This window comes from Zalophus californianus, chromosome 3, assembly GCF_009762305.2.
Source record: "Zalophus californianus isolate mZalCal1 chromosome 3, mZalCal1.pri.v2, whole genome shotgun sequence".
Taxonomy (NCBI): Eukaryota; Metazoa; Chordata; class Mammalia; order Carnivora; family Otariidae; genus Zalophus; species Zalophus californianus.
In genome coordinates this window covers 85,511,452-85,536,036 of record NC_045597.1, presented here as the reverse complement: position 1 = coordinate 85,536,036, position 24,585 = coordinate 85,511,452, and the positions used below count along the sequence as shown (strand labels likewise).

Genomic DNA, 24,585 nt, shown 5'->3' with positions numbered 1-24,585 from the left:
AAGCCAAATCCAAGTCTTACCTCAAATATATTTCCAATTCTTTCTAATCTTTAAGTTTATGAGTGATACTTTCTGGACCAAAAGTCAGTTGGTCTCTGGACTATCTCCTGTTTATAAATCACTGGAAAGCACAATATAATATCAGCAATTAAAAAGTTATGTACAAATACATGTCCATATAAAGAACATAAACATACAAAAGAGTTGTATCTGTAATAACCCAAACCTGCTAACAGCCTGAATGTCTTTCTACAGGTGAACGGATAAACAACTTGTGGAACATCCATGTGGTGGAGAGCTTGGTACTCAGCAACAAAAAGCAATGAACTCTAGAAACGGATAAATCTTAGGATAAATTTCCATTATGCTGAGTAAAAGAAAGCACATTCCCTCTCTCAAAGAATACATTGTATGACTTCACTCATATACAATTCCAAAAAATGCAAACTAATCTAGCGACAGAAAGCAGACCAATGTTTGTCTGAAGATGGGGGGCAGGTAGGGACGAGAACGAAGAAATCAGAGGCACCAGGAGAAACTTGGTTCTGATGGCAATGTTCACGACCTTGACCATGGTGATGGTGAAAAGGGCATGCATGTACGTCAAATCTTATCAAATTGTATACTTCGAGATATTTAGTTTATTGTAGGTTAGTCCTCAATAAAGCTGTTTTTAAACAACATAGTATACAGACAAGACTCTCCCAACTTCTGACTGTATAAAGCAAGGAAATACTGAAAACGCCATTGTTCCAACCTGCACTGACAAGCTTCCTTTGATGAGTTGTCTAAGTTTTGTTCAAATTGTGGTGACAATACTTTTGGAGAGAACAGGTCTGTAATGTAGGATCCCAAGTACCTGAATCATAGCTAGCACACCACATGAGATCACTGGGGCAGTATGTGCACAGGAGAAACTGAGGCAAAGGAATGTTCTTCTAGCACAGTCTAGCAAACTATACTGGTGTCTAGCAAACAGCCAATACTACCTTTTAAAGTTGGTTCCATGAAGCATTGGCAATTATTCTGAGGACTTCTTAGCCTAGGCTACACAAGCCTATGTGGCCTAACCAGCCCACTTTGCCTCTTCTCCAGTGCTATACCAGATGACAGCTTACCATTTCAACTGGAGGAAGCCTGTTGTAGGTGAGCCAGAGCGTTGGTCCCAAAGCCCTGGTCAGAACTGGCACAGACTCCGTCTTAAATCTATTCAGGTCAGGGCAAAGGGGAGAGCTCCAGGCCCATGCTGGCAACCCAGGTCCTCAGGAAAGAGAATTTCCAGCTAGAAGGGACAGAGATGCCTGCTTGTATTCAAAGGAAGCAAGCCTAGCTACCATACCATTCAGGCGGCTCAGAGGAAGCAAGAGCAATCTTGTGAAGAAAATACACCCTCCGTGCCAGTTCCACCCCCACTCCTAATTGTTCTGTAATTTGACAAATTTATACCTGCAATGGGACAAAATATAGTCTTGTATTTAAGATAACCAAGAGCCAACAGACTTTACCATGGTGACATCTTCAAAATACCAGAATAGGTGGAACCCATTTATGTGGAATAACAAAACTCTAGTAGAGTAGACTCTCAACATTGTGTAAGAAATTACAGGACACACACTCACGTGGTGATCAGCACGGCACTGATTTACTTTATAAAAAGATGCAAACTGCTCATGTACAAAAACCTCTTTGAGTCCTTTATTAACATTTGGAGATGTGCGGTACATACAATTAACAGCATCACACCAGCTACAGAAGTACAAATAACCAAGAATGTACTTCAGAACAAGGATCTCAGAGCAACTTCAGATGTTGCCTGCTCTGAACCTCCACAAAAACCCAACTCTGACACACGCGGGACAGACACTTTAACAATTTCACCTTGAAATGGTTCTTTAAAAAAAGGACAAGAATTAATAGTTCAAACCCTTTAGAGTGTGAGATGTGGCAAGTCTCTTGGTGCCATGGCACTGCTGTAAAAGGCCGGCTCAGGCATCTGAAGGTCAGACAGAGTAAGACCCGGCTGGGATGAGGGGAAGAGGTTTGATTTTCAGTGTAGAGCAATAACAGATGGTCCAAGTGGATACTTTCAGTCCAGGCTCAGTATGGGTCCTGCAGGAGTCCACCAGATAAATACAGTTTATAAACCAGAAGGCTGAAAACTGCTAGCCATTCATTTGTGTCACTGATTCTAACTGGCAGACACTGATGCATCAGGAGTCATTTATGACACAGCGAGTTTAAGAGGGATACGCCTAAAAGAGAGAATGGAGTTCACTGCATCAGAATAGCTCTGATCCGTTTGTGCCACTGGGTACCATGGGTCCCTCTGCTTTCTTGTGTGAATTAAGGAACACTTCCTTTATTTCAATGTTCCACTTTGAAAATAACCAAAACCCTCCCCCCACCCCACCATCATTCTTCATAAATTCTGTTTCCAAAGTCCTGATTCTTCTGGGTCTAGACTTTTTCCTTTCGCTTCAATTTTGACACCTTCTTGACAGTCCCGTTCTTGTTTAGAAGCTTCAGGACACGATCTTTATGATCTAAAACCTTAAGCATGGAGTCTCTGGCCTCACTGATCTGGTCCATCACAAGTTTACACCGCTGCATGTTTCCCTGCAACAGAAGACATCATCACCAATCAGTAATCGGGAGACTACCAGGCTTTCAAATAACTTTTCACCTATGGACTGAGGTCATTTTGAGGCTTCCACGTAGAAAAAATGTTTTAGTCTTTCTTGGTAATGCATGCTAAAGTAAATAGGTTTCTCTTTTTTTAAGATTAATTTATTTGAAAGAGAGCGCGTGCGAGCGGGGGTAGGGTGGTAGGAGGAGCAGAGGGGGAGGGAGAGAGTCTTAAGCAGACTTCCTGCCGAGCACGGAGCCCAATGTGGGGACTGATCCCATGACCCATGAGACTGTAACCTGAACTGAAACCAAGAATTGGACGCTCAACCAATGAGCCACCCATGCGCCCCAAATAGTAGGTTTTTACTAAAGATATTAGTGAAAGAGGGAAGGAAATGGGAGAAGTAAGACTGTCTAGTGACAACCCCATAAACTGGATGATCAGAGGGAAAGGGCTATGTCAAACCTGTATCAGTTCATTTATTCGGTGTAGATCATCATCAGTTGCCGCTTTTTTCTTTGGGATAATCCCTTCCTGTAGGTTGGTGAGTCTTTCATAAACATCATGTTCTAGATTTGTCTGCAACACACAAGAGGTAGGGCATCATGGCCTCAGAGATACTTTTCCTTGGTAACCTCAGGCAAATGCACCCACCTTGAATCACTTCTGTAAACTGGGATGAGAGCTGTTTGGGTGATAGAATCCTTTCTCCCGAGGACTAGGGCACTAATGTACAGCAAGGGAAATTGATCAACAACGATTAATAGGACAATCTGTCATAATTTAGGGCCCATCTTCAAGGATAACTTTTAAATACTGCCCTGAATTCACAACTGCTCTAAAAAAACAGTCTAAAGGTTTCAGTCTAAAGGAAACATGCTTTACTAAATAACAAAAAGTAGCCATGGCACTACTTTTTTTTTAAGATACTCATAACAGGCATTGTTCTTCAGATCACAGCTACTCCAAAGATGGGAAAACTTCATGAGGTTGTTGTTTTCATTGCCCCCCTCCCTTCACCTCCTTGGTGAAGGAAGGATTCCCGCCCTAGGGTTATGGAGACGGACAAGTAACACCCGCCAACACTGGACACAGGAGATCAATAGCAGTTTACTAGTCAATATACTCACAGCCCAGGGGAGGAGGACACCACACACCACGCAGGGCCACGCAGGGGCTGCACTCAGGAACAGAGTGAACAAGCAGGGGCTGTAGGAGGCAGGCTTTGTAGTATCGAGAGGGAGAGGTGTTCCCTGGTTACCATGGGGACTGTGACAGTTTATTTAAACAATATCGCAAACTGGCAGGGAACTAAAGCCCACTAATCAGGAAGAAGTGGGAGTTGAGCCTGGTCCCTCTGATAACGAGCATTGTGGGGAGCAAGGACTTACAGTTAGGCCATTTGAAGCTGTTTCAGATTCACAGCAACACAAAATATGGAACCTTAACTGTAGGTCTTATACACAGTTGTTCAATGTGTTTTGGTTCTTGGTACCAGACTAAGATATGTTCGAATTATATCTATGGGATAAATATAGTAATTACAATACTATATTATATATTATACATAAAAATTCTGTATGACCCATGCTAATTGGGAATGCTTCAGAATTACTCAAAAGGAAACACTCTATGAACTCAGATGCCTCCAGCATCTGTTCCTCTCTTCAGCAGGACGTAACAACTACTAGAACTTTACCCACCAGCTGTAGCAACTGAGCAGCACAGAGGTGAACTTTCCAGCCTTGAGCACGACAGGATACCCCTTTCTGGTTAGCTATTTCCTGCAGCATAGCTTTCTTCTCTTCTGGAACCATAAAAAAATAAAAATAAAAAGTATATTTCAATTTTTATAAAGCAAAAATAATTTGGGTTCAAGCTACTGACACACTACTATTTTATCAAGAATTTCTTTACTTAAGTATCTTTAAATAATTCCTTTGCATTTAAGTTATTAGGAACAGAGGTCACAACATGAATAAAAGTTTCTCCTTTTGTTCACCCCAAAAGAATGCTGTAAAGACTTACTCTGCTAATCTAGTGAGTTTGAAAGAGAGCAAATTAATATTCTAATCTCTTAAAGGAAGGAAATGGTCTCTGGTGGTTTGGAGCCTTGCTCATGTGTGATGTTTGCAAGCATGCAGAGAATTGGGCATGAAGTTTTAGAAGCTTTTTGGTGTTATCTAGATCTTAGAGAAATGAAAGAATCAAATTTGAATAGAATTTCACATTTGGATAGAAAAGTCCAGTAACCAGAACTGTAGTAAAATAAATATGAAATGTATTATTTGGATTGGGGAGAGGGAAAGTAGGATTTAAGGGTACTTGTCAAAGGTGAGTTGAGCTGTGTATCTGAAGTTTTAACTACTGTTTAACTACAACTTAAAATGTATTTATAGGGGCACCTTGGGTGGCTCAGTCAGTTAAATGTCTCCCTTCGGCTAAGGTCATGATCCCAGGATCCTGGGATGGAGCCCCGTGTCGGGCTCCCTGCTCCTTGGGAAGTTTCCTGCTCCCCCTGCTTGTGCCCTCTCTCTAATAAATAAATAAAATCTTAAAAAAATGTATTTATACATTAATTAAAAATTTAAATAATTAAAATTATTTAAAAATTTTTTTAAAGATTTTATTTATTTGAGAGAGAATGAGATAGAGAGCATGAGAGGGGGGAGGGTCAGAGGGAGAAACAGACTCCCCGCTGAGCGGGGAGCCCGATGCGGGACTCAATCCCGGGACCCCAGGATCATGACCTGAGCCGAAGGCAGTCGCTTAACCAACTGAGCCACCCAGGCACCATATTTTAAAATATTTTTAAAATTTTACTTTATTTAAAAATTTATTCTTGAAAAGACTATATATTTGTCAAAACACACAGAATGTAGAACACCAAGATTGAGCACTAATGTAAGTGATGAACTTTGGTGATAATGATGTGCTAGTGTAGGTTCATCAAATGTACCAAATGTACCACTGTGGTGGGGTGTTGACAGGTATGCATGTGTGGGGACTGGGGGTACATGCAAAATCCCTGTACCTTCTATTCAATTTTGTTGTGAAACTAAAACTGCTCTAAGAAGTTCAATTAAAAAAAACCCAACCCCTTCCAGTAGGCAAATATTAGCATGCATATGATTTGAAGAATTTTTTAAACTTCTGAGGTAATTGGAAATTCATTTGCAGTTAGTTGTAGGAAAGAACACAGAGATCCTAAGTACCCCCCCCCTTTTAAAAAGATTTTATTTATTCATTCGAGACACAGAGATACAGAGAGAGAGAGAGCACGAGCAGGGGGAGAGGCAGAGGGAGAAGCAGGCTCCCTGCTGAGCCAGGAGCCGGACGTAGGGCTCAATCCCAGGACCCTGGGATCATGACCTGAGCTGAAGGCAGATGCTTAACCATCTGAGCCACCCAGGTGCCCCAATCCTAAGTACTCTTTACCTGACTTCCGCCAATGGCAGCATCTTGTAAAACTACAGCACAATACCACAACCATGATGATGATGCAGTCTGACTATTCAGATTTTACCAGTTTCAGATGTACTTGTGCATTTCATTTTAAACATTTAAAAAAACTCTTTAGTTTGACATGATAGATTCAGAAAATGTTGCAAAGATGGAACAAGGATATATCTGATAAGAGACTTGTATGTAGAACAAATGAAAAATTCCTATAGCTCAATAGTAAAAAGAAACCAATTAAAATGGGCAAAGGATCTGAACAGATATTTCTCCAAAAAAGACATACAAATGGCCAATAAGTATGTTCCAGTTTCTGCCTATTCCAAAAAAAGTTTCTATGAACAGCTGTGTACAGATTTTTGTGGGGACACAGGTTTTGATTTTTCTGGGATAAATGCCCAGGAGTATAACTGTTAGGTCATACGGTAAGTATATGTTCTAGTTTTTATGAAACTGCCAAACTGTTTTCCAGAGCAGCTAGCTCAGCGAAGTACGAGAGACAACTGACCTGTGGCATGACAGCGCTCTGCTCACCTGCTCTCCAGTGAAACTGGTGAAAATTTTAAAAATAACTATTTAGACCTATGGAAAGGCTCCTAAGGGGAAATAGAAAATCTATTCATGCAGTATCTATTCAAGCAAATCTGTGGTAAGAACAGTGAGTCCATGGTATCTGAACCAAGACCACTCCCTCTTTTCCTCTCCCAGCTCAGTGAGGTGGATCTCCACGCAGACTGCTGCAGCCCAGAACATGGGGTTCCCTCTCCTCCAGCTGCCAAGTGGAAGGCTATCTTCCCAGGAGGAGCAGGTCATCAGCATTTCCCAGCCTGCTCCCTGCTACTCAGGCTAAGTCCTAGGTGAGTACAACTGAGATGCAGGGGCTCTCTTCTGTTCAATCCCTAGTCTAGAATGGAGACTGTACCTTAGGGCAAGGTGTGCGGAGAACACTGTAAAACTTTGTGAAGGGATGGTTTTATGCTAGGAGAGGGAAGCCAAGAGGACCCCATGCTGCTCACTCCTCTTCCCCTCCACTTGATGCTCACCTCCTAGAGTAGGGTGTTACTTAAAGAGAAGGCTGCCATTATCCTCACCCCACCTCCAGAGGCCTAGCTCAGATTCTGCCTGGGGGAGAAACAGCCCATTTAACAGGTAGCTTCTAATCTTTTCCTAAAGGAACTGACTCCATTTGCCACAGACTATGAAGCTGCAACCTAAAAGTGCTCCTAAGAACAGTGGAGGTTGTAGTGAAAGGCCATCGGGAGATTTGTAGATCAAATGAAGATACAGACTAGACTGTGGGCTGACTAGTTTGTAGGAGAGACAAAGAGTATGATGGCTACGAGGAGTCCTTGTGGGGGCAGAACAAATATCAAACAATGACTTCAGTAACTACTCTGAAAGGAGCTATGATTTGACTGGAAGAGTTTGCAGAGGGATGTAATTTGTGTTCCAGAGCACATTCCAGTACTGTGTTCTGGTAGAGCAAATAGCACGGAATTAGCGGGGCTAATCAGCTGGGTGTGGTCAGGGAAAGAGTGGGCGAGAGCTCTACCAGTGCCAGTCATCCCAGGATGACTGCCAGCATACCTGAAGCTATGCCTCCCTAAGGAACAACATCGAAGGCTCAACACTTCTGGTGGTGGAGGTGATGAGACTTCACTACAATAATCTAACCAGTCACTACACAAATAAACAAGCAAATAACAATAACAAGCCTGGGGTGAGGTGGGGAAAGACTAGTATCCAGAGTTACCTAGACTGTCTAGTTTCCAACAAAAAATTATGAGGCATGCAAAGAAATAAAAGAAGTGTGACCCATACATAGCGGGGGCGGGGAGAAAGCAGGCAACAGAAAGAGCGACCAGATGTCAAATTTACCAGAAAAAGATTTCAAAGCAGCCACTATAAAGAAATTCACTGAATGGAAGGGATGTAGGAGTGAAGAAGAAAGGTATGATGATCATGTCAAATTAAGTAGAAACATCAATAAAGAGGTAGAAATTATAAAAAGAAAGGAACCAAATGGAAATTCTGGAGTTAAAAAGTAAAATAAAATACTTAAAAAAATTTACTTAGAGGAACACAACAGTAGATGGGAACTGGTACAAAAGAGAATTAGTCAAGTTGAAGACAGACTGATAGAGATTATGCAGGCTGAAGAAGAGAGTAAAAAGAATGAGAAAAATAAGCAGGGCCTCACAGAAATGTGAGACACTATCAAAAGCTTCAACACACAGGTGATGGGAGTACCAAAAGAAGAGAGAAAGAAATATTCAAAGAAAAAAAATGGCTATGTCCCCAATTTATTGAAAAACAATAACCCAAATATCCAAGAAAGTCCAGGAACTCCAAGTATGAGAAATGCAACGATCTCAGAGCATCAACACTTGTTTTAAGGAGAAATGAGAGAGGCCAGAAGGCAGTGTGACTACAGGTTCAAAGTGCTTAAAGGAACGTACAAGAAATCTAGTTTCTCTGCATCCTCACCAGCATTTAGCATTATCAGTATTTTTGTTTCAGCTGTTTTGATAGGTGTGTAGTGACACCTCGATTTCAATTTCTTTAATGGCTAGTGATGTTGAACATTTTCTAAAAAATAAATTTTATGGTCCAGGACCCAACGAAAATAAATACTTCAGTACATTTTACTTGTTATGTCTCCTTCGACAACTCTTAGCTTGATGGTTTCTCAGATGGTCCTTGCTTCTGATGACCTTGACAGTTTTGAAGACTACTGGTCAAGTACTTTTGCAGGCTGCCATTCTATTTGGATTTGTCTGATGTTTATCTCAGGAAGGTATGATGATCTACCAGTGCCACAGTCATCTCAGGATTAGAATGTAGTTATAAGGGGCGCCTGGGTGGCTCAGTCGGTTAAGCGACTGCCTTCTGCTCAGGTCATGATCCTGGAGTCCCGAGATCGAGTCCCACATCGGGCTCCCTGCTCGGCAGGGAGTCTGCTTCTCCCTCTGACCCTCTTCCCTCTCATGCTCTCTCTCATTCTCTCTCTCTCAAATAAATAAATAAAATCTTAAAAAAAAAAAAAGAATGTAGTTATGAGAGGAGACATAGAGGTAAAGTGCCAATGTGGGAATATACTATTTTTTAAAAAAATTTCCAGTGCACATATTAGTTTCAGGTGTACCATATAGTGATTCAACAACTCTATACATTACTCAGTGCTCATCATAATAAGTGCACTCTTAATCTTGTTCACCTATTTCACCTCTGGCCCCCACCCACCTCCCCTCTGGTAACCAGTTTCATCAGTTGTTCTCTAACTATAGTTAAGAGTCTGTTTCTTGGTTTGTCCCCCTTTTTTCCTTGTTTTTATAATTCCACGAGTGAAATCATATGGTATTTGTCTTTCTGTGACTTATTTCACTTAGCGTTATACCCTCTAGATGCATCCAGGTTGTTGCAAATGGCAAGATTTTAATTCATGTTTACGGCTGAGTAATATTCCCTTGTGTATATATATCACATCTTCTTTATCCATTCACCTGCCAATGGACCCTGCTTCCATAGTTTGGCTATCGTAAATAATACTGAAATAAACGAAGGGGTGCATACAGCTTCTCAAATTAGTGTTTTCAAATTCTTTGGGTAAATACCCAGTCGTGGAATTACTAGATCATATGGTAATTCCATTTTTAGTTTTTTAAGAAGCCTCCATACTGTTTTTCACAATGGCTGCACCAATTTGCATTTCTATCAACAGCGTGTGAGGGTTCTTTTTTCTTCACATCCTTGCCAACATTTGTTGTTTCTTGTTTTTGATTTCAGCCATTCTGACAGGTGTGAGATGGTATCTCATTGTGGTTTGGATTTGCATTTCCCTGATGAGTGATGCTGAGCATCTTTTCATGTGTCTGTTGGCCATCTGGATGTCTTCTTTTGAGAAATGCCTCTTCATGTCTTCTGCCCATTTTTAAATTGGATTATTTGGGGTTCTCTGGTGTTGAGTTTGAGTTTTTTTTTTTTAAGATTTTATTTATTTGAAAGAAAGAGAGAAAGCACAAGTAGGCAGAGCAGGAGGGAGAGGGAGAAGCAGGCTCCCCGCTGAGTGGAGAGCCCGATGTGGGGCTCAATCCTAGGACACTGGGATCATGACCTGAGCCAAAGGCAGACGCTTAACTGACTGAGCCCCCCAGGTGCCCAAGTTATAGAAGTTCTTTATGTACTTTGGATACTAACCCTTTATCAGACAGGTCATTTGCAAATATCTCCTACCATTCAGTAGGCTTTTAGTTTTGTTGATTGTTTCCTTTGCTGTGCAGAAGTTTTTATACTGATGAAGTCCCAATAGTTTATTTTTGCTTTTGCGTCCCTCACCTTAGGAGACATATATAAAAAATGTGGCTACAGCTGATGTTGGAGAAATTACCGCCTGTTCTCCTCTGGGATTTTTATGGTCTCACGTTTCATATTTAGGTCCTTAATTCATTTTGAGTTTACTTTCGTGTATGGTCTAAAAACGTGGTCCAGTTTCATTCTTCTGCATGTTGCTGTCCAGTTTTCCCAATACCATTTGTTGAAGGGACTTTTTCCCAATGCATATTCTTGCCTCCTTTTGTCAAAGATTAAGTGACCATATAATTGTGTTTATCTATGGGTTCTCTATTCTGTTCCAATGATGTGTCTGTTTTTGTGACAGTACCATACCGTTTTGATTACTACAGTTTTGTACTGTATCTTGAAATTTGGAATTGTGACATTGTGACACCTCTAGTTTTTTTTTTTTTTTAAGATTTATTGAGAGAGAGAGAATGGTAGAGAGAGAGCATGAGAGGGAAGGTCAGAGGGAGAAGCAGACTCCCCGCTGAGCAGGGAGCCCAATGCGGGACTCGATCCCGGGACTCCAGGATCATGACCTGAGCCGAAGGCAGTCGCTTAACCAACTGAGCCACCCAGATGCCCTTGTTTTTCTTTTTCAAGATTGCATTGGCTATTCAGGGTTATTTGTGGTTCCGTACAAATTTTAGGATTATTCATTCTAGTTCTGTGAAAAATGCTGTTGGCATTTTGAAAGGGATTACATGAAATCTGTAGATTGCCCTGGGTAGTAATGACATTTTAACAGTATTTGTTTTTCCAATCCATGAGCACGTAATATCTTTCCATTTGTGTCATACTCAATTTCTTTCATCAATATTTTATAGTTTTCAGAGTACAGGTCTTTCATCTCCTTGGTTAAGTTTATTCCTAGGTATCTTATTATTTTTGGTGTACTTGTAAAAGGGACTGTTTTCTGAATTTCTCTGCTATTTCATTAATAGGTATATAGAAACACAACAGATTTCTGTATATTGATTTTGTATCCTGCAACCTCACTGAATTCATTTATCAGTTCTAGTAGTTTTTGGTGGACTGTTTCAGGTTTTCTATATATAGTATCATATCATCTACAAATAGTGAAAGTTTTCCTTCTTTCTTCCCAGTTTGGATGCCTTGTATTTCTTTTTCATGTCTGACTGCTGTGGCTAGAACTTCCAGTATTATGTTGAATAAAAGTGGTGAAAGTGGACATCCTTGTCTTATTCCTGATCTTTGCAGAAAAGCTCCCAGTTTTTTACCACTGAGTATGATATTAGCTGTGGGTTTTTCAAATATGGCCTTTATTATGCTGAGGTCTGTTTCCTCCAAACCCATTTTGTTGAAAGTTTTTTTTATTATGAATGGATGTCGTACTTTGTCAAATGTTTTTTCTGCACCTACTGAAATGATTGTATGGCTTTTTTCCTTTCTCTTGTTGATGTGATGTATTATGTTGATTGATTTGTGAATACTGAAACACCCTTGCATCCCAGGTATAAATCCCATTTGATTGTGGCAAATGATTTTTTTAAACACATTGTTGGATTCAGTTTGCTAATATTTCGTCAAGGATTTTTGCCTCTATGTTCATCAGAGATATTGGCCTGTAGTTCTTTTTTTGTGTTGTCTTTATCTTGTTTTAGTATCAGCGTAATGCTGGCCTCAGAATGAATTTGGAAGCTTCCCTTCCTATTTTTGGAATAGTTTGAGAAGAATAGGTATGAACTCTTCTTTAAATTCACCTGTGGAGCTGTCTGGTCCTGGACTTTTATTTGATGGGAGTTTTCTGATTACTGATTTAATTTCATTGCTGGTAATTGGTCTGCTCAAATTTTCTATTTCTTCCTGATTCAGTATTGGGAAGTTATGTTTCTAGGAATTTATCCATTTCTTCTAGGTTGTCCAATTTGTTGGCATATTTTTCATAATATTCTCTTATATTCCTTTGTATTTCTGTGGTGTCAGTTGTTCTTTCTCCTGTTTCATTTCTGTTTATTTGAGTCTTCTCTTTTTCTTTTGATGAGTCTGGTTAAAGGTTTATTAATTTTGTTGATGTTTTCAAAGAACAAGCTCCTGGTTTCATCGATTTGTTCTATTAAGTTTCTATCTCATTTCTTTTTTTTTTTTTTTAAAGATTTATTCATTTAAGAGAGAGAGAGCAAGCAAGAGCATGAGCAGGCTCCCTGCTCAGCAGGGAGTCCGATGCAGGACTCGATCCTAGAACCCTGGGATCATGACCTGAGCCAAAGGCAGATGCTTAACCAACTGAGCCACCCAGGCACCCCTCTATCTCATTTATTTCTGCTCTAATCTTTATTTCCTTCCTTGTACTGGTTTGGGGTTTGTGTTAGGTTGTTTACTTGAGATTTTTCTTGCTTCTTGAGGTTGGCCTGTATTGTTACAAGCTTCCCTCTTAGAATACCTTTTGATGCATCCCAAAGATTTGGGGTCACTGTGTTTTTTCACTTGTCTCCCTTTGGGGTCACTGTGTTTTTTCACTTGTCTCCATGTATTTTTTGATTTCCTCTTTGATTTCTTGGTTGACCCATTCATTGTTTACTAGCATGTTATTGAATGTCCATGTATTTGTGTTTTTTCCAGATTTTTTCATGTGGTTGATTTCTAGTTTCATAGCACTGTAGTCAGAAAAGATGCATAGTATGACTTCAATCTTTTTTAATTTATTAAGACTTGTTTTGTGACCTAACAGTTGATCTATTCTGGACAATGTTCCATGTGCACTTGAAAGGAATGTGAATTCTGCTGTTTTGGGATAGAATGTTCTGAATATATCCGTTAGATACATCTGGTCCACTGTGTCATTCAAAGCCAGTTTCCTTGTTGATTTTCTGTTTGGATGATTTATCCATTGATGTAAGTGGGGTGTTAAAGTCCTCTACTATTATTGTATTACTATTGACTATTTCTTTTGTTTGTTATTAGCTGCTTTATGTATCTGCATGCTCCCATGTAGGGTGCATAAATATTTACAATTGTTACATCTTCTTGTTGGATTGCTCCCTTTATGATTATATAGTGTCCCTCTTTGTCTCTTGTTACAGTCTTAGTTTTAAAGTTAATTTTGTCTGATATAAATATTGCTACTCTGGCTTGCTATTCACTTCCATTTGCATGATAAATGCCTTTCCATCACTTCACCTTCCATCTACATGTGTCTTTAGGTTTGAAATGAGTCTCTTGTAGGCAGCATACAAATAGGTCTTGCTTTTTTTTTTTTTTAATAAAGATTTTATTTGTCAGAGAGAGAGAGCGTGCGCACAAGCAGGGGGAGCAGCAGAGGGAGAGGGAGAAGCAGGCTTCTGGCTGAGCAAGGAGCCCGATGTGGGACTTGATCCCAGAACCCTGGGATCATGATCTGAGCCGAAGGCAGATGCTTAACTGACTGAGCCACCCAGGCATTCCTAGGTCTTGCTTTTTTATCCATTCTGTTATCCTATGTCTTTTGGTTGGAACGTTTAGTCCATTTACATTCAAAGTAATTACTGATAGGTATCAATTTGCCATTTTGTTACCTTATTTTTTTTCCCAGAGAGTGAAAGCATGCACACGAGGAGGGTGGTGGAAAAGGAGGGGCAGAGGAAAAGGAAGGATCTCACGAAGGCTTGATCTCACGACCCTGAGATCATGACCTGAGCCAAAATCAAGAGTTTCATGCTCAGCTGACTGAGCCACACAGGTACCTGCTGTTACTTGTTTTATGGTTGTTTTTGTGGTTTTTCTCTGTTCCTTTCTTCTCTTGCTCTCCTCTCATGGTTCGCTGGCTTTCTTTAGTGATATACTTGGAATACTTTCTCTTTATTTATTGGGTATCTATTACCAGTTCTTGATTTGTAGTTATTATCAGGTTTATACTATAAAGCACCTTACACATATAGCAGTGTATACTGACAGTTGCTTAAGTTTGAAGAGAATATACTATTAACATGATCTTTCACTATTCATATTGACCTTGAGCACCTGGCTGAGATGGTGTTTTGTCAGGTATATCCATTATAAAGTTACTCCTTCACCCACCAAATTCAACTCTGTAAGAAAGTCTATGTGCAGACCACACTTAAGGCCTGGAAATTTCTATTCCCTTGAACATCATCTTGTGCATGTCATCCAAGTTATCCTCTTTGGTGAAATGTCTCTTCTTGCCTTTTTGTCCATTTTCTAATTGGATTATTGTTTTTATTTATTGTTAAGTATTGGAAGTTCCTAATACATATATTCTAGATATGAGCTGTTTATGAGATATGTGGTTTGGTAATACTTTCTCTCAGTCTATAGTTTGTCTTTTCATCTTCCTAACAGGATCTTTCAGAGATAAAAAGCTTTTATTAAGTCCAGTTTATTTTCCTTTTCTTTTGTGGACAGTGTTTTTGGTGTTACGTCTAGGAACTGTTCACCATGCCCTAGGTCGTGAAGACTTTATCTCAGGTTTTCTTTTAAAAGTTTAGTAGTTTTACATTTCATATTTAAATTTATTATCCATTTTAAAGATTTGATTTATTTATTTGACAGACAGAGATAGTGAGAGCAGGAACACAAGCAGGGGGAGTGGGAGAGGGAGAAGCAGGCTTCCTGCCGAGCAGGGAACCCGATGTGGGGCTCGATCCCAGGACCCTGGGATCATGACCTGAGCTGAAGGCAGAGGCCCAGGCACCCCTCTATTATCCATTTTAAGTTAACTTCTGTATAAGGTGTGAGGATTAAGTTTGGGTCTCTGGCTCTCTTTTTTTTAAACTTATGGATGTCTAGCACGATTTGTTGAAAATAAGACTCTCTTCCTCCACTGAATTTTTTTTTCATTGGGTCAAAAATCAGTTGAGCATATTTGTCTGGGTCTATTTCTACATTTTCCATTCCACTCCAGTCATTTATATGTATATCCCTCTGCAAATACCAACCTGTTTAAACTACTGTAGATAAACTATGCTTTAATATCAGAAAAAATGATTTCTCTTGTTTTTCAAGGTTATTTTAACTATTCTACTTTCTATATAAAGTTTAGAATAAGATTTACTGTGTCTACAAAAACCTTTCTGTGAGTCTGGTAGAACTATATTAAACCTATTGATCAATCTAGGGAAAACTTACATCTTCATGTTGAGTTTCAAATCCTTGAACATTGCATGTCTCTTCATTTATTCAGATCTCTTTCATCAGCATTTTGTAGTTTATAGCCAACACATCCCGTAATATTTTGCTATATTTATACCTAAATAGGTCATTTTTGGAGGATCAACTGCAAATGCCATTATGTTTTTTTTTTTTTTGCTATTATGTTTTCATTATCAGTTTGCACAAGTTCATTCCAAATATCTAAAATTAAAATTGATTTTTGTGTGCTGACATCGTATCCTGTGACCTTGCTGAACTCATTTACTAGTTCCAGGAGTTTTTTTGTGTGTGTGTGTGTGTGGAATCCTGGAGATTTTTTTATGTAGACAGTGATGTCACTTGCAAATAGAGACAGTTTTATTTATTCCTTCCCAACCCATATAGTCCTTTATCTCTTTCTTGACTTAACGTGGTGTCTAGAACTTCCAGTACTAACGCTGAGTAAGAGTAGTGAGAGAGAGACCAGAGGACAGCCTAGTCTTTTGGCTAATCTCAGGTAGAAAGCATTTGGTCTTTCACTGTTAAGTACAATGTTAGTTGTAGGTGTGTTGCAGACTTTTTATCAAGTTAAGTCTTCTTTCCCTGTTTTTAAGAGATTATGAAAAAGTATTAGATTTTGTCAAATAATTTTTCTGCATCAGTTGATATGATTATGTTTATTTTTCTTCTTTAGCTTTTGCTATGGGTTGAGCTGTTCCCCCTCAAAAGACATGTTGAAGTCCCAACCCTTGTACCTATAAAGGTGACCTTATTTGGGAATAGGGCCTCTGCAGATGTAATCGAGTCAAGAAGTCATACTGAATTAGAGGGGGCCCTAAATCAATGACAGATGTCCTTGTAAAGAGACAGAGAAAGAGACGAGACACAGAAAAGAAGGCTATGTGAAGATAGAGGCAGAAACTGGAATGATGCAGTGACAAGCCAAATAATACTAAGGATTGCTGGCAACCAGCAGAAGCTAAAATGAGGCAAGGACAGATTCTCTTCTACAGCCTTCAGAAAGAGCATGATTCTGCTGAAACCTCACCTTGATTTTGGATGTCTAGCCTCCAGAACGCTGAGAAAATAAATTTCTAATTTTAGACCACTGAGTTTGTGGTACTCTGTAATGGCAGCCCTAGGAAATTAATACAGCTTGTTAATAATGGTGAATCACTGATTTTCAAATGGTGACCCAGCCTTGCATAACTGGCACAAACCCCACTCGATCAGGGTATAAAATGCTATTTATATGTTGCTGTATTTAATTTGTTAACATTTTGTTAAAGATTTCTGCATTTATATTCATGAAGAATATTGGTAATTAGTTTTCTATATTTGTACTCTCGTCTGGTTTTTGTGTCAGGAAAATACTGGCTTCATAAAATTAATATGGAAATGCTTCCTCCTGTATTTTAGAAGAGATTATAGAAACTGGTGTTGATTCCTCTTTAAAAGTTTAGTGGAATTTCCCAGTTAAAGTATCTGAAAATAGAGACTTCTGTTTGGAAGCTTCGAAACTATGGGTACAACTTATTGGTTATGACTAACAAGATTGTCTATTTGCTTCTGATTGAGTTTTGGCAGTTTGTGTTTTCAAGGAATTTTTCTGTTATCTTTCTCTTACTGGTTTTTAGTTTGATTCCATTCTGGTCAATGAGGATACCCTGTATGATTTCAATTCTTTTATATCTGTTGAAGTTTATATTTTATGATCCAGGATCTGATTTATCTATGTTTTGCAGGCACCTGATACAACGTGTATTCTGCTGCTGTTGGGAGTGTATTAAAGGTCTGTTAGATATGGTGGTGTGTAGTCCTTGCTGGTTTTTTGTCAAGTAGTTTTACTAGTTGCTGAGAGCAGGGTGTTGAAGTTCGAACTACCACTGCTCATTTGCCTACTTCTCCTTTTAGTTGTCCTATTCTTGCTTCATCTATTCTGAAACTCTTCATTTCTGTTCAGTACTTTATTAGTATGTCCTTCTTTGTCTCTAGTAATTTTCTCTCCTCTGAAGTCTACCTGATTTGACATTAACATAGCCACTCTTGCTTTATTTTTGCATTCTATGTATCATTTCCATCCTGTTACTGTCAATCTACTTGTCATTGAATCTGAAGTGAGTTTCTTAAAGATAGAATGGAGCTGGATCATTTTGTGGATCCACTCTGCCAACTGGTGTTTTAATTGGTATGTTCAGACTATTTAAGGTAATCACTGATATGTAAGGCTAAGTCTGCCGTATTATTATTTGCTTTCTGTTTATTTCCTGCATTTTTTGTTCTTCCATTTCTCTTTTCTTTCCTTCTTATGAAATTACCTGACCAATTTTTACTATTCCATCTTGATTTATATGAACATGACTTTAAAGCTTGGGCAAAGCAGATCAAAACAGATTAAACTATAAGTTTAATAGTTAGGGCACCTGGGGCTCAGTCGTTAAGCGTTCTGCCTTCAGCTCAGGTCATGATCCCAGGGTCCTGGGATCAAGCCCCGCATCGGGTTCCCTGCTCCACGGGAAGCCTGCTTCTCCCTCTCCCAATCTCCCTGCTTGTTATTCCCTCTCTCTTGCTGTGTCTCCCTCTGTCAAATAAATAAAATCTTTAACAACAAAAAAGTCTAATAGTCAAGAGCCTATTTGTATCAATACTTTCAGCTGTCATATTACCTTTCCTGAGATAGTTTTTGAAGAATGAGTCCCAGAAAGCGGTAACAATCTTTCAGAATGGCTTAAAATGTTACCAGGCAATACTTGAAAACACTTTCCTATGATATGGAATTCTTGTGATGTGAAGAGACGTTTAGTAGCCCATGTCCTTCTTCCATTAAAGGTCACCACTCCCTGACCTTTGGAAATCTAGCTTGTTTTCAGAGCTCAAAGTATCTCATGAGGAAGAACCACTGCAAGGGCAGCCACCTTGGTACTTCCATTCAGAGACTAAATTGTCAGAACCCTCACCCTCGCTCGCAGACATTAGACAATACCATCCAACTCTGACTCATCTTGAGGCTTCAAGGAAACCCTCAGAGAAATTTCCAAGTAGAATTTATGCGAGGGAGTGGGGAATGTGACCAATTCTCTGAAAACTTACACTTCTCTGTGCAATTACATTTGAGATTAATGATGCTTAAAGCCTATCAGTAGAAATATTTGTAGATATTTGCAAAGTACTATCAGCTATTTTTACTACATGTGGGTTTATTAAAATGTAATTCTCTGGGGCGCCTGGGCGGCTCAGTCGTTAAGCGTCTGCCTTCGGCTCAGGTCATGATCCCAGGGTGCTGGGATCGGGCCCTGCATCAGGCTCCCTGCTCTGCAGGAAGCCTGCTTTTCCCTCTCCCACTCCCCCTGCTTGTGTTCCCTCTCTCGCTGTGTCTCTGTCAAATAAATAAAATCTTAAAAAAATAGAATTGAAGGTTCAATAATTATGTAAAACTGCTTTTATTAGAACCAAAACTAAAGCTTACAGATTTTTCTTTTTTTTTTTTTTAAGATTTATTTTAGAGATAGAGTGCACTAGCAAGAGAGAGCAGGAGTGGACAGGAGAGGGAGATGTGGGGCTCGGTCCCAGGACCTTGGGATCATGACCTGAGCCTATGGCAGATGCTTAACCGACTGAGCCACCTAGGTGCCCTGAAAGCTTATAGATTTCTAACCACAAAAGTAAAATTCTCTATAACTTTCTAACCAAAAAGTCAAAGTCATATTCATATTTACAACTATGAATAACAATCCACATTCTTGGTTGGGTAAATCGAAAGCTTGACCAATTGCTAATTGCATTAAATACAGCAAACATATATATTCATGACTATGGGTGAGACAAAGCCTTCTTTAGATATGACACCAAAGGGTGCCTGGCTGGCTCCAGTCGGCAGAGCGTGCAACTCTTGATCTCCAGGTTGTGAGTTCAAACCCCATGTTCAGTGTAGATTACTTAAAAATAAAATCTTAAAAAAAAAAGATATGACACCAAAAGCACAACCAACAGAAGAAAAAATAGATAAAATGGACATCATCAAAATTACTTTTGTGCTTCAATAACACCATCAAGAAAGTGAAAAGATGGGAGCACCTGAGTGGCTCAGTTGTTAAGCATCTGCCTTCGGCTCAGGTCATGATCCCAGGGTCCTGGGATCGAGCCCCACATCAGGCTCTCTGCCCTGAGGAAAGCCTGCTTCTTCCTCTCCCACTCCCCCTGCTTGTGTTCCCTCTCGCTGTGTCTCTGTCAAATGAATAAATAAAATCTTTGAGAAAAAAAAAAAAGAAAGTCTGCCTACTCCTGGTCTAGATGTTGTTTCTCAAAGTGGGTAGGAATGCAAAGATTTTAAAAAAAAAAAAAGAAAGAAAGTGAAAAGAAAATCCATGGAATGAGAGAAAATTTCTGCAAATAATAAATCCGATAAGGGACTTGTAGCATTTAGAATATACAGAGAACTCTTACAACTCAATAATAAAAAGACAACCCGGGGTGCCTGGGTGGCTCAGTTGGTTAAGCGACTGCCTTCAGCTCAGGTCATGATCCCAGGGTCCTGGGATCGAGCCCCGCATCGGGCTCTCTTGCTCGGCGGGAAGCCTGCTTCTCCCTCTCCCACTCCCCCTGCTTGTGTTCCCTCTCTCGCTGTGTCTCTGTCAAATAAATAAATAAAATCTTAAAAAAAAAAAAAAAGTAATTCTCAAGCACAACAACAAAACCATTTACTGAGTGTTTGCCCTGGACTATTTCAAGAGCTTCATATATGTTAAACAAAAGGTCTTTTGGAAAATAAACTTCCTGGGGCTTACAATGTATGTACATCTGACATCCTCGGGACCAGTGTGGACTATGTCAAATAACAATCTAGTACAGCTCTTCCGCAACTACGCTGGGGGCTGAAGAGGTCATCCTGTCACCACTTGGGTTTTTGGAAACTAGAAAATTATAATTCTAGCTTCCTATTCTACTGTGATTATAGTCAAGTGAAAGACCAATTTCATGCAACTAACCTTTAACCCGGACATCACTGTACCGCTGAAAGTGGTGGTAAGCAGCCTTCCAGGGGTTCCGATAGTGACGGAGCAAAGTAATGGGAGGTCTTGGACGCACTGGGACATACCTCACACCTTCTTCATCTATTCAGAAGAAAAGAAAAGAAAGATACTAAATAATTTATTATATATTGTCAAGAATCCTCACAGTATAACTCCAAGAAGTGATCCCTAAGTGAAACCCAATTATGTAAACAGCCTCAGCGACAGACTCCTGACTTAAGTGGGAAAGCTTCACATGACAATAGCTAGCCCAAGTGACCATTACCATTACCAATATACTCCTTGGGTGGAGACTTGCGTTTCTCAGCCTTCACCAAAAGACTCTTGGCAGTGGACTTCTCATCATCAGTGCTGTTTGTCTCCATCATATCCCCTTCTTCTGTTGAAATCACGTGCTGTTGCTTTCGAGGCTTTTTCCTTGGGGAGGCACCAGGTGGTAGGTCACTTGTAGGCATGGACAGGTTGTTAGCCAGCAATGCAAGAGATGGAGACACAGTGCTGGTAGCCAGGGGAGGAACTGCTGTCATAGGAAAAAGAGTACATACATGTATGAGAATCCCAAAATAATGGAAAGCTTCACTTGATTTCCAACCAATGAGAATGGTTGAGAAGACAGAAAAGAGAACTACCACTTACTGAGTCTTCCTATGTGCGTGGCACTGTGCTAAGCACTCTACTTAAGGCAGAGGGTGCCAAATGCTTTCTAAGATACCACAACTTCACCATCCTTAGAATGAGGACCCTCACAATTGGAGATGGACACACTTGCCATTCAGCTGAAAGACTCTATTTACCTGCCTCCTTTATAGACAGGTGTGGCCATATGAAAACAGAAGTGTGTTGTAGCACTTTTAATAAGCTACCTTAAAAGAAGGTGTGACCTTCTGTTCCTTGTCTTGTCACTCTGGAACTCAGATATGATAGCTAGAGTTCTAGCAGCTATCCGGAATCAAAAGCATGAGGGTCAAACTAGGGGTGGTAGGAGCCTGGATCCCTAATGATTTTATGAAGTCCACGTACTATCCCTGGACTGTCTACCTGAACTGTCTTTACTATTCAGAGCATACTAGGCATGGTCCTGAGGCCTGGAATGTTCTTGTTCCAGATATCCTAATGACTAGCACTTCATCTTTTTTAATGTCTATTCAAAAATCACTTCCTCAGTGAGGCCCTCCCTTTAAAGCTCTTCTTAAAATCACAGCCCCAGCCCTAACTTTCCCTTACACAGTCATATCTCACTTGATTGTGCTTCGCTTCATTGCACCTCGCAGATATTGCATTTTTCAAAAACTGGAGGTTCGTAGCCACCCTGTGTTAAACAAGTCTATCAGCACCATTTTCCCAATAGCATTTTCTCACTTCATGTCTCTGCATCACATTTTGGTAATTCTTTTTCATACTTTTTCATTATTATTATATTTGTTTTGGTGGTTGTGATCAGTGATTATGACTCACTGAAAGCTCAGATGATGGTTAGCAATTTTTAGCAATAAACTTTTTTCAGTAAAGTATGTACATTGTTTTTAAAGACATAATGCTATTATACACTTAATGGACTACAGTACTGTGTAAACATAACTTTTTTATGTATTGGGACATCAACAAATTCATTTGACTTGCTTTACTGTGATATTCCCTTTATTGCAATACTTGCTTTATTGTGGTGATCTGAAAATGAACCCACAATCTCCCTGAGGTATACCTGTATTTTGTCACTGCTTTATTTGGCGGTTTCTCTCCCCTGGTAAAATGTAAGCTCTAAGATGATGGAGATGTACTTGTTTTGTATAAGGCTGTATCATCAGTACCTGGCGTAGAGCCCGACAGTTTAAGGCATGATTACTGACAACTTCCTATCACAGAGAGGTTAAAGAGGCTATTCAAATCAAGAGAGAAGAACAGTAAAATTGAAAACATTTCATTTCCCCTCCTGGGTTATCCGTGGTGTCTTTCAACGAAGTCCTGAGGCTAAATATGGGTAAGATAGAAGAATATTTCATGGCGTAATAAATGAAAACAAACAGCAGGTTTAACAACTGCAGACACAGCACCACCACACCTCTTACTGAACAAACAGCACGGGGGATGGTAAGAGGGCAGTGCCGGCTAAAATGACTTGCCTTCCACTTTGGTTTTATTTGTATTTCATAAATTTTGTTCATTAAATGCTATTTTTGTAGTCAGGGGAAAAAGCAATATTTCTCAATAAATTACTAACATATAAACAAACAAAAACAAAACCTCCAAAGCGACCTGCATTTCACACATTGGAAGTTTAGAGTTGAGGAGAGGAGGGAAAGAAAGCAGTGAGGAGTTTTACGATTTTACTAATCATATGTAAGTTTATCAAGTTTCAACAACACAAATCTTGCTTCACTGTGTAACAGGGCAACAAAAATTGGCAGGGAATAAATCGTAAATAATTAGCACTTAGCTATGATCTTATTTTGACCCTTTTTTCTATTTTTAATTTTTTTATACTATAAATGCTTATAGTAAGGAAAAAAGTTCAAATAAACATTATACCACAAAGAACTAGAAAAAAAAGAAACTTAAATGAAATTTGGTAGAAGGAAATAACAATGAAAAATCAGAGACCAGAATAAACAATAACAACACTGAAAGTAATAACCAGTTTTTCCAAAACGAAGCAAAACAGGGAATGCTTGAACTACATTAACTAAGAAAAAAAGAAGACTCAAAACCAAAATGAGAAATAGAAAACAATATAACCACAGAAGCTTTATTTAAGGATATTCTTGGGGAAATGTTAATCTTTATGATTTGGTAAGAAATAAAATTGATGCTAAAAGGGCAGCAAAAATGGTTTTAGTTTTGAAAGGAGCCTAGCAGTCCCCTTCTTAAAATGAATGACATGCAAATTTACAATGGGCACCAAGGGGTCAGGCTTCACAACTGAGGGTCACGCAAGAGTCTGGCCCTCGAGGAAAGTCAAGTAAAGAGGAAGCAGCACGTGCCAATGAAGAGAACTCCATGAAAGAACCTACCAGAGACTGGCCTCATGATGTCCATTGGTTCCACTTCCTCTTTAACTTTTATCTCAGGTACTGGAGGGCCCAACACAGAAGAGAGACTGCCAGCTACAGCAGCTGATGGTGGAGGGGCAGCCGCAATGGTAGTGACGGGGGGAGTGACGGGGACTGCTCCTGGAATGGTTGAGAGGGCGACAGCTGGCTGTGATGGGGGGCTTGCGGCTGCGATCATGGTTGGGATGGTTGGTGGAGGCTGCTGAGCCGTGGGAGGGACTGCGATGGTGGGCTGATCATTATTTTGACTGGACACAGTCTCCATGGACACAGTAACTGGAGTGGCCATCGATACGTGGATCTCTGACTTAGGCTTGGCACTGAAACACAAAAGTAAAGATAATGCGGCAAACATCTCAGAGGGCGAGTGTTTGTCCAGGTCTTTTTGTACAATGTGTAGCACAACTTAGACTCTATTACTTGATTCTAGAAGTTGAACTTTAAGGTAAGCTTTAAAGGAAATTTAAGTTTTAAAAATATCCCTTCCTTGTGCCACCCCCGCCAAATTTTATAAGCAGTAATAAAATTAACTTAGAAAATAACATTTTAACGGAATCACTCAAAGTCATGTCATCAAAAGGCAACCAATTTTCACTGTGATAGTGTCTTTTTTTCTCCCAGAATTCCTTAATGCATATATTGTCTTAGGAAATTTCCTGTTTTTTAAAATCACAATTGTAGGCTCCATAGCTCAGGGGTTAGAGCACTGGTCTTGTAAAATCACAATTGTATTTACACTCAACCTATTTCTTATAGAAGAGGAAACTCACATACGTGGCAAAGACCAAAAGAAAATAAACTGAAAATAATTTTTCTCCACTTTACACACCCAGCCCTCTACCCAGAGGCATCGGTCTTACAACTTTCCAGTGTATTTTACCAAAATATTCTAGGCATCTAAAGTAGCTACAAATTTAATGTTTAAAAGTGTATATCCGGGGCGCCTGGGTGGTTCAGTCGGTTAAGCGGCTGCCTTCGGCTCGAGTTATGATCCCAG

The 24,585-nt window shown here is 39.7% G+C and overlaps 1 protein-coding gene across 15 annotated transcripts in view; it reads right to left on the bottom strand.

Annotated features, from left to right (window-relative positions):
- Positions 1-1,680: 1,680 nt before the first annotated feature.
- Positions 1,681-24,585, bottom strand: part of SAP130 (Sin3A associated protein 130) — an 82,521-nt gene continuing 59,616 nt past the window's right edge. For 6 of the 15 annotated variants that reach the window (XM_035726508.1, XM_035726511.1, XM_035726505.1 and 3 more), the window contains 7 exons: positions 23,550-23,908; positions 20,807-21,061; positions 20,497-20,622; positions 4,333-4,436; positions 3,760-3,852; positions 3,095-3,208; positions 1,681-2,616 (listed from right to left, as the gene is read on the bottom strand). In XM_035726508.1, coding sequence (XP_035582401.1) covers positions 2,458-2,616; positions 3,095-3,208; positions 3,760-3,852; positions 4,333-4,436; positions 20,497-20,622; positions 20,807-21,061; positions 23,550-23,908 — 1,210 coding nt within the window. In that variant the 3' untranslated portion in view covers positions 1,681-2,457. Of the gene's footprint in view, positions 2,617-3,094; positions 3,209-3,283; positions 3,356-3,759; positions 3,853-4,332; positions 4,437-20,496; positions 20,623-20,806; positions 21,062-23,549; positions 23,909-24,585 lie in introns of those variants that run through there. The other 9 variants (XM_027589206.2, XM_027589202.2, XM_035726506.1 and 6 more) reach the window with 8 other exon arrangements.